The following is a 17,287-nucleotide window of genomic DNA, read 5'->3' as shown; positions in this document are numbered from 1 at the left end:
CTTTATCTAATTTCTATTGACCCTCTCTCACCTGTTTCTCTTGCCCCTTCTTTTCTTGACCTTTTTCTTCTGAGGTGAGTTGCATTTTCTCGCTATGTTCAGAATAGAGAGAATACAGCAGAATGATCACACTTGGCTTTACTCCCCCTACCCCCCTTCAGTGAGGTTACCAACTCTCCTTTTGGGCATCTTCCTTTCTTAAGACCTTTAATCTTTTAACCTAGCCAGTTTACTCTAACCAACTCTTAATTTCTTCTCATCAGTCATTAAGTAAACGCTTGTCACAATTTCAGGTGTTTGAATGGGTAATTAATTGGAAAGGCAGGGAGAAATAAAAGTAAACCCTAATCTTTCTCATTTATCATCTTTCTCATCTATCTCTCCTTTACCATGCACTCTTTAGAGTACTGCAGTCTATCTTCTCCCTTACTGTTAGGAAAAAAAAAATTGGGTCAGCATTACCAATCATGCCTTAATTGGTAAGTCCAGGTTACACTTGATCTTTTCGTAGTATTTGACAATATTTACATTGATTTTAGAATTTTGTCTTTCATTAACTTTGGTGATACCATTCTTTCTCTGTTCTCCTTTGTGCTTTCCTGCTCTGTCTCCTTCCCTGGCTCTTTGTTTTTCTCCCTTTCTCACAACCCTCTTACATGTTAATGTTCCTGAGTGTTCTGATTTTGCACTGTCCCCTCCTTTTAGTTATATATTTCCACTGAGTGATCTATTCCTATGGCATTTATTATTCTGTTTGTTAATGATCCCATGTTGAGTTTTTTCTCTCTGTCCAGATTAGGACCATTCATCTCTATCCCAGGTCCCTGTTATTTGACCATAGTATGTCTGACTTGAATTTTATTTTGTGCCTGCTTGCTTCTATTCCATAATTTGTCTATTATCTTGATTTAATTAAAATGCCATCCGTTCAGTTGCTGTCTGAACCAGGGAAGGAAGAATTTTCTTTCATGTACTCCTCTTCTTCCCACATTTTTTTAAAGTTTTAAAGTTCTGTTATCTGTTATTCTTGGTTCTTAAAATTCTCTCAATTTCAACACTTTTCCCTTAATTTTATGGCCTTTGACTAAGGCCTTGTCTCACGTACGTTAGCCTTTACTGGTCTCTTTGCCTCCAGATTTTTTCTTTCTCTGTAATTTATCCTGTTCATTTAAAAAGTGCTCCTTCTAAAAACTAGAATCTAATTAATGAGTCTGATGTGTCACTTTCCTATTGGGTTGGCCAAAATATTTGTTTGTTTTCCCGTAAGATGGCTCTAGTAGTGTAAGTTGTCTTTCACTACATTCGAAATGACTTTGTTAGAGTATATTATGATAGCTGTCATAGAAGTGTGCATTTTTAAAAACCATCAAAACTAGTAAATTTTTGTGTAGCCATTTTAATATTGAAGATGGAAAAAAATACGCAACATTTTCAGCATGTTATGTTTCATTATTTCAAGAAAGGTAAAAACAAGTGAAACACACACAAAAAAGATTTGTGTAAGTGTCGCAGGTTTGATTCCCAGTCAGGGTACATGCCTAGGTTGCAGGCCATGACCCCCAGCAACTGCACATTGATGTTTCTCTCTCTCTCTCTTTCCCCCTCCCTTCCCTCTGTAAAACAATAAAATAAATAAAATCTTTAAAAAAAAAAGATTTGTGTAGTGTATGGAGAAGGTGCTGTGACTGATCGAATGTGTCAGAAGTCGTTTGTGAAGTTTTGTGTTGGAGATGTATTGCTGGATGATGCTCTCCTGTCTGGTAGGCTGGTTGAAGTTGATAGTGATCAAATTGAGACATTGGGAACAATCAATGTTATATACCGTGTAGGAAATAGCCAACATACTCTGAATATCCAAATCAATAAAGTTATTGGTGAAAATGAAAAATATGTCTTTTATTTTACAAAAAAAAATCATATGGACTTTTTAGCCAGCCCGATAATTTATGGCTCCTTATGACCTACATCAGCGATCCCCAACCTTTTTGGCACCAAGGACTGGTTTTGTAGAAGACAATTTTTTTCACAGAGCAGGGCTGGGGGATGGTTTTGGGATGATTTAAGTGCATTACATTCAAGCTTGCCTCCAGTTTTGCAGCCCGGTTCCTAACATGCCATGGACCAATAGCGGCCCGTAGCCGGAGCTTGGGGGCCCCTGACCTACAGAATTAAATCCATATAGCATCTACAAATTATGTCAATTTACCCCTTATTTCCCACATTCCACTTCTGCTCTAGCAGAGTCATGTTTTCTGCATAGTTCATGATATTTCAAGTCTGTATGCTTTTGTATAGGCTATTTCTTCCTACCTAAAATACTCCTTATCCTGAATCTCCTGGCAATTCCTCTTGATTTTACAGATATATCTTAAATACTCCTCCTTTCTCTGGGCCTCCTCCTTCCTTGATCACTTGTCCCAAAGAAGACAGCATATACATACATTAAGACCAAATACAGATGTTTTTAACTATATGCTTAGTAAATGTTTATTGCTTACAGCATGACCAGACTTCTAAAAATTAAGACTTCACTTTTTATTGTTTACTATAATTAATGTTAAGGACATGGCAAACAAAAGTAGGTACATATTTACATTATGAAACCAAATAGAGAATACAATGGTTTTTTTTTAAAGGTTCAAGGAGCGTTTAGGTACGTTTTTATAGACTTTGAATTATTTCTAAGTAAAACATTAGAATTATGTAGGGGTTTTCAGAAAACAGATTGAGACTTCATTTTAGTTATTTGTTCATTATATAAAGCTTTGAATTTTTTGTTGCAACAGAAGTTGGTAGCCTACAAATTAAAATCTCCTTGGATAGAGAGACTTACATAACCATAACTTCCAAATCTGAGGGAATTGGTATAAGTAAATCACAGAATGTTAGTTTGTTTGGACTTCAGTGTTCTCTCTGTCATTTTTGGCAAAGCAAACGAATGGGCCATTTCCTGTATTTATACTGTACATATTTATTATATGAGTGAAAACCGAGAAACACAATTACCAGTGCTGCTTGAAATGGTGGGTAGAGCTCATTTGATGTCATTTTTAGGTGGAGAATGTCCCGATTTAGTCTTTCTCACCAGGGAGCAGCCTGCTAGAAAGAGATGATGATACTATCCGTAAATTGATTTTTATATCACTTAAAATATGCTGAGGTAATTTAGACTAGTAGTATTTCTCAAACTTTTTTGTTTAAACCCTTTCATATTTCAAACATTTTTTGAGTACCTCTAAGCTTTTGATTATATAGGTTATCATTATTTACCATACTGGGAATTAAAACACTCAAAATATTTATTAAATACATATTTATTTAAACAAAACAGTAAACATGTTAACATAAACACTTTTTAAATGAAAAATAAAATGTTTGAAAATTAGAACCAAAAATTAGAAGAATGGCATTACTTGACACTTTTGCAAATCTCTAATGTCTGGCTTAATAAACACTGGAATTTCAGATCTGCTTCTGCATTTTATATGTTACCATATATTGTTTTGGTTGAAGTATATAAAGGAGGTCTTGTTTAACACATTGTTGGAAAAAGAAGAGTATTTTGCCTTTTCAGATGTGGATATTTTTGATACTTCACCAAAACTCAACAAGTGGTAGTTTCTTAGGTTAGTTGCAGTGTATAATCTGAATATATCAATTGACTTTTTATACTTTATTACATTAAAATTTATTGGTTTATCTTACACTTCAAATGGCTCTTTCACCAGTTCATGGTTTTGTAATTTTAATATAATTTATTAGTTATTTAGGAAATATTGATTCTCATTGAGTTATATTGATCTTCCAAATATGGAAACACCTTATTATATGATATCAAAAAATCACATTCATTGATAATACTACCAGTATCATCAGAAAAGTTTTAAGTACTGTATCAATAAGCTGGTAAGCTCACAGGAACAAATACAAATTTTCTAAACTTCATATTGTAGGTTGAATACTTGAAGTTTGTGTTTGGCAGTAAATACTGTCAGTTATTTATATTGAATGACAAGTTTTCTTTTTTGTATTTAGAAGTTTTTCTTTTTTTGTATAGGAGAAATGTCTGCCAGATTTACCCAAGTCTAATAACTCTAGTTTGTTAGTTCTTTTAAGTAAAAATATGTATAAGTTGAGCCCACAGCTCAAGCCGTTTAAGTGCTTTTCCTTGAGACAACCTTCATGTTTTGGTTTTTAGTAGCTGTGCTTTACATGTACTTTTGGTATCATTTCACAGAATAGTAGAATAACATGTATACAGGGGTAGAAATTTAATAAAATTAATAACTTTAAAGGCTTCATAAAGGACATTATTTAGTGAGACTGACTTTTTGCTCTTGAGTATGTGGTGATGAAGAATAGGATAATACTAGTTTGGTACCCCTGCCTTGACTTATGTTAAGATACCCGTAGCTTTGACTGCCATTGTTTTTGAACCATCAGTGCAAATGTTAACATAGTCAAAAAGTCAAGTGTAACATGTTAGTGTTATTATAAAAATAGTTTGGGTCCCAGGAACCTTCCATGGATTCATGGACAACTTGGAGAACCAGTGGTTTGTTTTAAAGAAAAAGAAAAGGCATCTCATCTCATAATTCACTTCTCAATATATCTAAGATACTTTTTTAGGTAAAAAGATGGCCATTTTTGAAAAATACTATTTTTATCATTCTAATCTCATACAATAATAATTAACATTTTATTGAATGTTTGTTGTATGCCAGATGTGGATAATATTGACATTACCTACTCTGAATGTGTTTTTCCACATCATCAAGCAATTTTCCAATTCTCAGCAGACAGTGACTGACTGGGTGTCCTATAAATTTAACTCAATTCTGACCATTTCTACATGGAGATAGTGTCAGATCCCACAGGTTAAGAGTTCAGTCCCACAAGACTGTCTACTCCTGCCCCAGTTCCTCCCTTAGATGCCAGTTGCAAGTTTAGGTTGTTAACCACCTATGCTTCTTACTTACTGTCTGTAAATTCCACATCTCCCTCCTTTGGTTTGATTAATTTGTTCAAGTGCCTCACAGAACTGAGAAACATTTATATATGCTTACCAGTTTATTATAAAGGATGACATAAAGGGTATATAAGAATAGCTAGATTAAGAGGTACATGGGGCAAGATCCAGAAGGGTCCTGAATGCAGGAACTTCTGTTCCCCTGGAGTTTGAGGTGCACCAACCTCCCAGTGGGTTTCTGTTTTTGCCAACCTGGAAGTTCCTCCAACCCCCTCATTTGGGCTTTCTACAAAGGCTCCATTACGTAAGCAACATTAAGTCATTGGTCATTGATGATTGAACTCAATCAATACTCCCTTGTCCCCTCTTTGAAGGTTGGGAGGTGGTGGGGCTAAAAGTTTCAGTCCTCTAATCACTTGGTAGGTTCCCCTGGCAACCAGCACTCATCCTTAGGGGCTTTCCAGAAGTCACCTCATTATCATAAATGTAGGTGTGGTTGTAAAGGACTCATGTTGAGTTACAAGATACTCCTTTCACTTCTGTGGCTCCAGAATTATTCAGCAACCTGTGACAAAAGACAAATATTATAATTGAAGATGCTATCCCTGGCTGGCGTAGCTCAGTGAATTGAGCGCAGGCTGGGAACCAAAGTGTCCCAGGTTCGATTCCCAGCCAGGGTACATGTCTGGGTTGCAGGCTATAACCCCCAGCAACCGCACATTGATGTTTCTCTCTCTCTCCCTATCTCCCTCCCTTCCCTCTCTAAAAATAAATAAAATATTTAAAAAAAAATAATTGAAGATGCTCCCATTTCACTTATGTTCAGCAAATCCTAAAGATTTAAGGATTATGAGATAGGAACAGTAGATGAAGACCAAATATGTATTTCTTATTATAAAACATAACATCACACTTGCATTTTATACATAAGGAAACAAAGGTACAGAGAAGTTAAATTGTTCAAAGCCACATATGCTAACTTTATATTATCTTTATGCTAATTTTATGCTAACTATTAGATATGGTTGGGTCATATGCTAACTTTATTCTTAATTTTTTGAGGAACCTGTCTAGTTTTCCATAGTAGCTGTACCAGTTTATGTTCCCACCATCAATGATAAGGGTTTCTATTTCTCTGCAACCTCTCCAATACTTCTTATTACTTGTCTTGTTGATAATAGCCATTCTGACAGGTGTGAGGTGGTAGCTCATTGTAGTTTTGGTTTGCATTTCCCTAATAGCTACTGAAGTTGAGCATCTTTTCATATATCTGTTGGTCATTGTATGAGGGAAGACCCAAAAAACCCTCACCTTATTTATAAAAAATTGTGTATTTATTCTTATATGTTAAACTTTAGTCACCTTCAAAGTACTCTCCATTTGATACAATGTAATTATTGAGACATATTTTCCACTGCTCCAGTTTTTGAACTTGTCGATTTTGATGCCTTTTAGTGCTTCTGTCGTTCCTTGTTTCACCTCTTCCACATCAGCAAAATGTTTCCCTTTGAGGATTTCTTTCATCCAGGGAGACAAAAATTAGTTGGTTGGGGCCAGATTGGGTGAATAGGGAGGGTGAGTACAGGGTCATACAGCCGTTTCTGTTCAAAAACTGCTGAGCACTCAGCGAGGTGTGGGCAGGTGCACTCATAAACCACCCATCATGAGATGGGCAAAGGCATTGAAAGAGTCCTCAAAAAAAAAAAAAATTCACTGAAGCCAAACACAGCCTCTCACAACACCAGCTGGTTCACTCATGCAGATGGGTTCCCAGAACACTCATCTAGTTGGGGAACCTATACTACAAGGGACCTGCCCTCCAGAAGATAATTCTGTTTTTTGGGGGGGTTCCCCCCATATGTCTTCGTGAAAGAAGTGTCTGTTCAGGTCTTCTGCCATTTTTTAATTGGATTGTTTGCTTGGTGTTGAGTTGTATGAGTTTTTTTTGTATATTTTAGATACTAACCTTTTCTCAAGGCTGCTGCTTACAAATATCTTGTGCCAGTCATTTGGTTACTTTTTTGTTTTGTTGGCTATTTGTTTTACTGTGCAGAAACATATAGTCCCATTCATGTACTTTTGCCTTTACTTCCCTTGCCTTTGGGGTCAAATTCATAAAATCTTCTTTAAGACCAAGGTCCATAAGTTTAGTACCAGTGTTTTCTTCCATGTAGTTTTAGGTCTTATATTTAGGTCTTTGATCCATTTTTAGTTAATTTTTTTATGTGGGGACAAACTGTATTCTCGTTTCATTCTTTTGCATGTGGCTTTTTCTAGCACCATTTATTGAAGAGGCTTTTTTCCTCCATTTTATATTTTTGGATCCTTAAACTACAAAGCATTATTAAAAGAGGTTGAAATATGTACAATGAAATGGGAATTTTGTGTTCATGGATTGGAAGGATCAAAATAATTAAAATGTTCTTATTACCCAAAGCAATAAACAGATTTACTGCAGGCCCCATCTAAATCCCAATGACAAGTTTTAAAATAAATTAATTCTCACCTGAGGATACATGTACTGATTTTAGAGAGATAGGAAGGGGGTGGGGGGAGAAAGAGGAGAGAGAGAGAGAGAAACATTGACGTGTTGCCTCCTGTATATGCCTCAACCCAGGATGGAACCCACAACCTTTTGGTGTATGGCACCAACTGAGCCACCTGGCCAGGGCCCAGTGACATTATTTAAAATTAATAGAATAAAAAATTAGATTTGTATCGAGCCACAAAAGACTCTGAATAACCAAAGCAATCCTTAGGAAAAAAAATTAACAGAGCCATAGATATCACCCTCCCTGACTTCAGATTATACTACAAAGTGACAACAATCAAAACATCATGCTATTGGCAGAAAAACAGTCACAGACCAATGGAACAGAATCGAGAGCCTAGAAATAAATCCACTTGTATTTGAGTAAATAATTTTCAGCAACATTTTTAAATAGAGATTTTTCAGGGTATAAAAGTTTTTGAAATAATATTTCTAGTTAAAGTATTTCTTCGGAAGTAAAGCCTTATTAGTATTACCAGAATCTTATTATCACATTATTTAACTGAAATTGATTGTAATGCACATACATAGCTATTTAAAGCTCCTAATTACAGTCATCTGTTTTCTCCATTAAGTCCTAAGACCCATTTTTCTCTGACATAAATAAAGTTGCGTTGCTTTATGTTGTGGTCGGTTATACAGAATTGTTGGGTCAGTAAAAATTATTTAAAGATGTTTGTTACCCCTAGAAGATTTTTCTTATTTAAGTATTCTTTTTGGAGGCATACCAGAAAATGCACCTTCGATGGCCAATTAACGTATTTAAAGGTAAATGTATGTTAGACTTGAAAATAAAAATTATCTAAGCTTTAACAGAAGACTAAACTTTCCTAATCTGGAATTTGAAACTGAGTTATGGTATGAGTTAGAACATAAGGAGTAGTAGGACTTTGAAGCTTAAAGTTTAATCCTTTTTAGATCATCAGGAACTTGAGCATGTGCATATCTACTTCTCATAAATGCACATTATAAACACTCACCTGTCATCATCCCATGAAATGTGGTACAGTTGATAGTTTTAGTGAGCAAGAAATCACTTTGGGGTAAAAGTCATTCTTTAAGATTAGTAATGGGGTCTGCTAAAAGGAGGTGCGATGAACTTGGCGCTGTAGGGCCTATGAGTTATGCAAATACTGGGCTGCATTCTTTGACACCACCTATTAACTAAATAGGCCCTTGTTTATTTGGAGTTCCTTGTTTTTTTTTTAAAGGTAGTTCCTACTACTACCCAATAAAAAACATACTCTGTAATCTTTTCTTGTTTTACATAGGATTGGCAATATACCTTTTAACTACAAGTAATAAAAATATATATGTGAAGTTGGCTATAAGAAATGCCGAAGTTTCACCTAATAAAACTTTGGTATGCCTTAAATATACACACACATGTATTACATGTACATATGTGTGTATATATATGTATATATTGGTTTTGAGATTTCGATTTTCATTAGTTTATATCTTTATGTCAAGTAACCAAGTCCTTTGACAATGTATTTTTAAGAGAGTCTGTTAGCAATATTTATTAAAAATACTTGGCCAAAAAAAAAAAGAAAAACTTGAAAAAATAAACACCAGTTAACCAACATCTGTCAGTGTTGATGCTGAATGAACTCTGCCTACACAAGTAGGTTACAGAAATTGGGTTGTAGTTTTTAAATGACAATAGTTTTTATTATGTCTTTTGGTGTAGACAAAAATGATTTTTGGTCACCTAGATAACTATACACTTAAATATTTCCTGTAGATATTTTACATTAAAAAACATCAAGAAAGTATTGTTTATAGAATTGATGAAAAAGGAAAACATTAACAATTTTTTGTTAATTTTGTAAAGATATATTTGTTTTTTCAACGAAATGCATTATTGCAACTGTTTTTCTGCCTTTTTCCTTAGGCTTCTCATTTCTTTTGGGGACTGTGGGCTTTGATTCAAGCCAAATATTCCACTATTGAGTTTGATTTCCTTGGGTAAGTTTAATTTTACTGTATGCATTATACAGGGTCCGGTAGAAGTAAGGCCGGCTTGAGTGTGATTGGTAGGATAATAATATGGGTGTAATAATTTATTTTTAATTTGAACATTTCACCTAAAATGTCATATGGTGTGCTTGAGTGTGATACTGTTATATTACAGAATTACATATATGCTATGATTTTGTAAATGAAAAAAGGGGTGTTAATTTGTTCTGGGCCCTGTATTTGTCTCTACTTTCTTTGAAGTAACATTTAGAATTCATAGGGGGACTTGTAGTTATTATTTTCAATCAAATGTTATAAAGGTTGCATATAGTTAATAATTGGTCAGAGAGGAAATCTGGTATAATCTGTTAAATATGGTTAATATTAGAAAAGTGTCCAGTAGGTGGTGCAATAAACTAAAGATATGTTCTTTGAAATTTTTTTAAAACTTAAAAAAAAATTAGAAGGGTGAGTGGAAATAAGGGGAGGATTAAGTTTCCAGCTTTTACTAATTCTGTTATTCTCTTTTCTCACTAGGTATGCAATTGTTCGTTTTAACCAATATTTTAAAATGAAGCCTGAGGTTACTGCATTAAAAATCCCTGAGTAAAGATGTAATTACTCTCAAGTAGCTGAACAGTGCTTGTGAATTTTTTCTTAAGAAATTCCATAAAGCCAATTATTTGTTAAAATTCTGTGATTTAATTTGGATATCTTGCTTTACAAATTATGCATCTGTCAACCAATCTGTTTTTTTAAATAGACTGGTGTCAAAAAATAGACCTACTGTTATCAGTACGTGGTAGATTTGAAATTTATTAAATCTACAAAAAGGTATAAAGATGTCAGCTCAGTCTTTTTTTGATAATCTGTTATATGTGAATTATTTATTATAAATGTAACATGAGTCTTTGATTGCTTTCATGTGTTTCATCTGTTAAATTTGTAAGCAATGAAAATGTTCCAGAGTGAATTTTGGTTTTAATTTTAGACATTCTAGATGTTCATTGTAACGTTTTGATCTTGATGCACTGTAAGTAAAATGGATCATTTAGTCTTGAAATGCCAGACACTGGTATAGATAACTTAGGGTGTTCATTGAAAAACATCTATTTGGGAGGATGAAATGCATTCACTGTCTATGGTAGTGGTATACCTTTTTGAATTGGATATTGGAAACTCTCTTTTGGGGGAATATACCTTAGAATTAGACTCTCATCTCCTTACATAGTTTGGCATATAAATGTTAATATTTACTATGTAATCCTGGAGTAGATATGATTTTGTTACCAAAAATCTGGATTCATTAATGTTTTCATGTACTCAATGTGGTCATTTAAGTTACTAGTTTTGTTTTTAAGATTTTAGTGTATCAAATTGTTTTTAACCAAAAGTTTTATTTTACTTATTGAGATGTTTTATGTATTTGTTATTAAATAATAGCTAGTAGAACAATTGCTGATTTTTGAAACAAAGGTAGAAAGAATGTTTATCATACTTGGGAACAAGAAAATGTCATTGAGACTAATTCTTTTTTACCCCTATAGATTAATTTTTCACATTTTGGTTTCATGTTTTAGTTTGGCTCCATGTCTTTAAAATGATAGCAAATAGTTGCTTGATACATGTAGGTTCAGAGAAATAAATTGAGGTGGTTAATAGAATTAAATAAGGCATTGATATTGTACACTTAAAATCTGATATAACAAAATGTGAATTAAGCAGAAATACTTCTCCGTTAGTTTTGATTTCTCTTGATTTTGTTTGTATATTTTTTATTTTGTTTTGGGGTGAAAGTATGGTGATTATTATATGGAAGAAAGTTAGATCTTTGAGATAAGTGGGGTCAAGCTTTGAAGACTGCTGTTTGGGGTTGAGTAGCCATGGTTGTTTTCACTTAGAAAATTAGTCTGACAAGCTTTTCACTTTGGTCACATAAGTGCCCATGTACAAAGTTGGCTTAATGGATCTGCATATTCAGAATATGCAACTACAAATTTATCCTCTGAGAAATCATCTGGGGAGTCTGATGTATTATTCCAAATGACTTATTCTCAAATAAGTACTTTAAAATACTTGGATTATCTCAAGATGTTTAAAGGTAATAAAGTAGAAACACTTAAAGGCCATTTTAAATGGTAAATTCTAGTTACATAAGTGGAATCTTAAAATCTGTCTGTATATATAACAGTGTTAGACCAAGGTTTGTTTTCTACCTCCCCAATGTTACAAATGTTCACTTCTGTTTTTATAAACCACATTATTGTAGAATCAGTAGAATTTTCCCTAATTGAATGAATGAAATCAATTAAATAACTGTTTATATAATGTTAGAATATACTTGAAAAATTGTTTTGGTGGGATTTTTATCTGTGGTTGGAGTATTTTCTTAGAATGATGAAAAATATGTAATACTCTTGTGGGTTTTTGGGTTTTTTGTTTGTTTGGGTTTGTTTTTGTTTTTTTTTTTTTTTGCTTTCTAGCTTCTTAAAGTGCAACAGTATGTACTGTGGGAGGAGAGAAGATCATTTTTCTACCTTACTCGCTATTCTTCAAACTATTTTGAATAGAGATTCACTGAGCCATTGCTGGTAGACTGTGCGTAACTGCTAGCTGTGACACTATTATAATAAGCATTTCAGAAAGAGTCATATAGAAGTGAATGTGAAGGGGAATAAAGGCTCTCACTTTATCCCGGGGAGAGTATCCACTGGATCTTGGAAACTTAATCAGATGTTTAAGATATTTCCCTGCGTCTTTGGTTAGGTTTTAGATGTTGTGATGCTCCCACTTCAGTACAGGTTTTTAATAGGGTTCAAATTGTTTCCCTTTTTGTTAACCATTTAAGAGATTCTAAAGGAAAAACGTCCCACTAAAATTATCCCGTGGCTTCTTGAGATATCTGTTGCCTTTTTATGTTAAGCTAAGGAACTTGAATGCCTTACCTAATAACTCAACTTGTAAGCTCATTTTGTAAATATGAAATGGTTGTTAGAGAAGTGGCATTCATGTGTGTACTCATTGTTAGTCAATAGACCATAGTGGCCTGAATGCTTTAACAAGCAAAATTCCACAATTTTTTCCTCTTTGTTCCTTACATACTTGTTAGATCTTACTGACCAGTAATGTTGTTTTCCCTCTTCTGACTGCATACGACTACCATTTTCTGGAAATCAAGAGAGATGTGGTAGTAAAGCATACTATTCATGTGATCATTTGAGATCGATATGAGCACAAAACTCATCAACTAGGTCTGCCTGGAATGTATATAAAACAGTGTAAATAAAAATTTGTAAATTAGTGTGAATTGTATCTTGCATATGAGATTGTGTATTGTTTTGCCTTCTCTTCCCTTTTGTAGAAATTTTTCTGTAAGGAACTAATCTAGTTCTTTGGTTTTAGACTGGAAATAGCCAGTAGTTCTGGCTACATAGTGGGATAACAATAGGAACTTGAAATAAGGTTTAACAGTTTTTGTTAATGTTAGTACTTATTTATTTAGCCTCTCAGTGCCTAATAATACTTCTCTGCATTCTTTAGTTGTTCATTAGTTTTTGTGAAGTTAGATTCCTGCAAGTGGTCAATTATTACACACTGTTAGAGCTCCATTCCATAATTCTTAGAAGCTAAAGCAAATTAAAAATATAACTTAAAAATTGTACACTGAAGTATTATTCCTTTCCTATTTTCAAGGTTGTTAACCTAACCTTTTTCTACAAAAAAAAAAACCATGAAATTTTTGATATCTCGATGTGAATCTAAGTCCTGTGTATACAAGAGATATGGTAAATACTGTCTCTTAGTTCATCCGAAGCATATCTCAAGTTGGCTTTTCTAAATACAAAGTTGTTTATTATGGAATTGTAAAAAAAAACAAAAAGACATAAGTAATCTTTCTGCTATTTTGAAAATAGTGTTCATTTTAGCTTTTTGCTAAAATGAAAAACTGCTATTTTCATTTTTGCTGGACTAAGAATATTTATTTTAACTTCATAAGTGTTACTAAAGCTTCCAAAATTAAAAAGTCCCTTGGACACTTTGTTAACAAGTTAAAAACCTCCACTTTAATAATTACATAGGTATTTGTTTTTTACATTACACAAAGCCTTCTGTACCATTTTTTAATTCCTTTGTAATATTAAATGAGAATACTATCAGTTTGATTTTCTGCTGTCAATTGCCTTCAGTAAGCATTTTATACTGCATTCCAAAGTGATAGAGACAGTCAGTTGGTAGACAAAGTTACAATGCTTTATGCTAGGAGAGTTTTGTTATTGGCAGCAACTTGCACTATACACAAGAGGCAAATACTAGTAATTATTATGCACAGAGGAAAATGGTAAAACAGCTTTATCCTTATTTCAGAATTCATTTGCTATGAGTTTTCTTAGTCCATTAGATTTTAGAATGTCCTTTTACTGGAAACTTAGTTACATATGGCAGTCTGTTTTTCTGCTCTTTTTTTTTTTTTTAACCCCCTCATACCACCTAGGCGATTAGTGTTATGTTTGGGGGTTGATGTCTTTGGACAGAAAAGCTTATCAGTTATTTTAAATGAATTTCCCTCAGTCTTTGAAGCTTAGTCTGTAAAATGTTACCATAGAAAAAAATACTTGGGTTTGCATTACTTGAAATTTTGAAAACTGAAATTAATAAGATGTCACATAATAAATTAGACTTTTATACTAAAAATTTTATTTCTGGAACATAATTTGAAATGGACAGAAAATTTTAACTATTTCAATGGAAAAAATAACAATAGTGCTTATAGAGAATACCCATTTGTATTGGGCATCCAAAATTAAAGTTTTTCATAGGTTTTTGTCCTAAAATCTGCTTTCTCTTTTTCCCTATGCACTACTTATGCTACTGATGTTATCAATTATCAAACAACAGGTTAAAATAAAATGTGTTAATTATGAATCCTATAGCATTTTTTGTTATAAACCATTGTGTAAAATACTCTTCATGTAGACATTTTTGTTTACATCGTATCCATTAATGGTATAAATACCCATTAATCATTTTAACAAAACAAGATATTTACACAAATTAAAAAGATTAAATACTGTATTTAAACTAGTTAGTGATGAATAAGAAAAAGTGGCTGATTTAAATTGTTACATTAGATAAGTTTTAAAACTCTAACAAAGGAACTTTCAAAGCTAGGTGAAGATCTGATGATACCCCTGTGCACTAGCTCTTATGACCTGGAAGAGAACCCCAGAAGGCAGTGGCGAAGGTGGGAGGATCTACCTGCCGTGGTTGTGGTGTGCTTCTACTTCAGCTTTGGTGGTGACACACTGAAATTTTTACTGTCCAGTAATATGAAGAAGTTTCCTGTTAACTTGTACTGAAGTAACTGTAAATTGGTGGAATTTGCAAAGAGGAACCCTTTTAACTGTATTGTATTTAGAGCCTTTGTACAGCTGGGTGAAATTTCCATTATAATGAAGTATTTGAATTTTAAAATATACTATTATAAGAAAGAAGACATGGCATTATTCCATGTTTTTAAATTCTAATTTTTCAGTTTCAGAAGAGAAGAAAACAATAATTGTCATTGCATTAGTTGTATGTTAAATTAGGGAATTGGCATAAAGCTTCAATTTGTGTTTATCAGATGTGAACCATAGTAGTATAATGCTGCTTTGTATATACTGTAAGTGCTACAAATAGTCTCAGCACTGAAAATGTATTGATACCTCTCAAATGAATGCGACTTTTGATGCAGGTGTTTTGACATGCCTCAGAAAGTGTCTGAGCATCTGAGAACTTGTTCATCTGTTTGGAAACGAAGATACTTCCTGTTTTTTGTTGCATATTTTCATATTTAAAATTTAATTTTTACATTTTTACTACTGTTAATTTAAGTAAAATTTGTTCTGTGGATAAAATGGGGTTGCCAGTGAAGAAAATTAAAAACAGCCTCATTCATATAACTGCTTAAGTAAAAATATGTTTTCGCTCTATGTTCATAAACTTTTAGTGAAGCTGTTTGTATTTCTGTTTAAATATAAGTGATGTTTAGGCTTTATTTCTGTTTAATAAGGTCTTTTACCATTGATTTAAATGAAGGAATGTATCTTTTGAAGAGATTTATATTCTGTAAATAAAAAATTGGTTGTAACATTAATCTGAGTTCTAGTTGTATCCATAAATCTTGTCACTTCAACTAATTTTTGTGTTTTTTCTTTTGTGGAAAAACAAGACTTTTTAAGGTTATGTATAACTATTTGTGTATTTGATTGTGTCTAAAGGTTTTGGAAGTTAGAAATTCATTTTTTACCACATACTTCTGCATAATTTGGTTTTTATTTAGTTGTGTCTCAGTTTAGAGGGGTATGTAGATACTTTGGTAACTGCCACTGATTTCCTAGAGATGACCAGAATTTAGTGTTATTAGAATCTAGCATCGCAGCAGTTTTTCAGGCTCTCTCTAGCCAGTGTATATTTTTTAAATGTATGTCCATAACATTGAAACAGCAGTAAAAAAGTTTTCACCTCCAGATGAGTTTCAGTCAAAATCTGTAATTATTTTTCTCATAATATTGCATAAATGTCAATAAAACCTAAGCCAAGCATCATTGACTTATACCAGAAATTAATATTTAACGTGGCCATCATTAATATTATTCAGGAAACAACTTACATTTATCTAAAAATTTGTCAGTTCCATTGGATTAGCTGCTTTGTCCCCTTCACCTAACCACAATATCACAAAGGAAAAATCAATCTAAAACTACTCTTTGACATAACAGGGGTTTTTTTACTGTATTAGTTTAATTTAGCGCAAGATCATGAATCAAGCATACAAAGTTCTACTGCACTGCAATTTCTCTAGTTGGTCTCAACTATATTGTGAATCTTAAATAGTTGAAACTGCCCTGGCTGGTATGGCTCACTGGGTTGAGCGCCAGCCTGCTGACTGAGAAAGGTCGCCAGTTCGATTCCCAGTTGGCACATGCCTGGGTTGTGGGCCGGGTCCCCAGTTGGGGGTGTGCCAGAGGCAACCAAGTGATGTATCTCTTGAACATCGATGTTCCTCCTTCCCCCCTCTCTAAAAATAAGTTTAAAAGTTCAAATAGTTGAAACTTAGTCTCTTATTAAAATGCTGTATATTTAGTAACTAGCTGGTAAAGGATTGTCATTTTAATCCTACAACATTTTAAAAATCTCAAACTGTTCTCATTTTACTCAGTTTTGTAACACTTGGAAAAAATTTAAAATTTTATTGTACTACTTGCAGTTTTTTTTTTCTTTTTTCACATGTAAGCAGAAGGCTGTGTAGGTGCCTTGTAAAAGGCTGTCTTAGTGACATCTCTAACAAGAACCTAAAGCGATCCTGCTAAAAATGATTTCTGAGCTCCAACTTTGAAATATTCTAAAAAGAAAAAAAGAAATGGAACCATTTGACCACATTTGCCAGTGAGTTTTCTTCCTTGGTAGAGGAGCAGAGTTTTTGGTCTTAATGTCACCTGATGTTGTATTGACATTATTAGCTAGTTTATCTGCTGCGGTAAAATGAAAACTAAGGGCACGGGGCGGGTGGTGCCAATAGCACCAGCCTTTGTAAAGGTCGCATGGAGTTTGGTTTCTGCTCTTCTTTTTCTTGTCGGCTCAGAATATCTCTTTGGAAACACCAAAAACTAGAGGGAAAGTGTTCCGGTGATGACCGTAGGTTATGTGGGCTTTTTTTCTCATTTGTAAATTGATCAGAATAAATAAGATTACCTCTAGAATTTCCTCTAGTTTTATAAAATGCTAGATTATAGTAACCAAAATACTGTTGAAAAGATTTCATG

At 33.4% G+C, this 17,287-nt stretch overlaps 1 protein-coding gene across 2 annotated transcripts in view; it reads left to right on the top strand.

Moving 5' to 3' along the window:
* ETNK1 (ethanolamine kinase 1) overlaps window positions 1-15,618 on the top strand; it is a 113,383-nt gene extending 97,765 nt beyond the window's left edge. For both annotated transcript variants that reach the window (XM_045829317.1, XM_045829318.1), the window contains 2 exons: window positions 9,418-9,491; window positions 10,020-15,618. In XM_045829317.1, coding sequence (XP_045685273.1) covers window positions 9,418-9,491; window positions 10,020-10,092 — 147 coding nt within the window. In that variant the 3' untranslated portion in view covers window positions 10,093-15,618. The remainder of the gene's footprint in view (window positions 1-9,417; window positions 9,492-10,019) is intronic.
* Window positions 15,619-17,287: the final 1,669 nt, after the last annotated feature.

The sequence above is a fragment of the Phyllostomus hastatus genome, unplaced genomic scaffold, assembly GCF_019186645.2.
Source record: "Phyllostomus hastatus isolate PE091 unplaced genomic scaffold, TTU_PhHast_1.1 phas_scaffold_93, whole genome shotgun sequence".
NCBI lineage: Eukaryota > Metazoa > Chordata > Mammalia > Chiroptera > Phyllostomidae > Phyllostomus > Phyllostomus hastatus.
The sequence above is the reverse complement of the archived record's forward strand: the minus strand, read 5'-3'. Positions and strand labels throughout refer to the sequence as shown.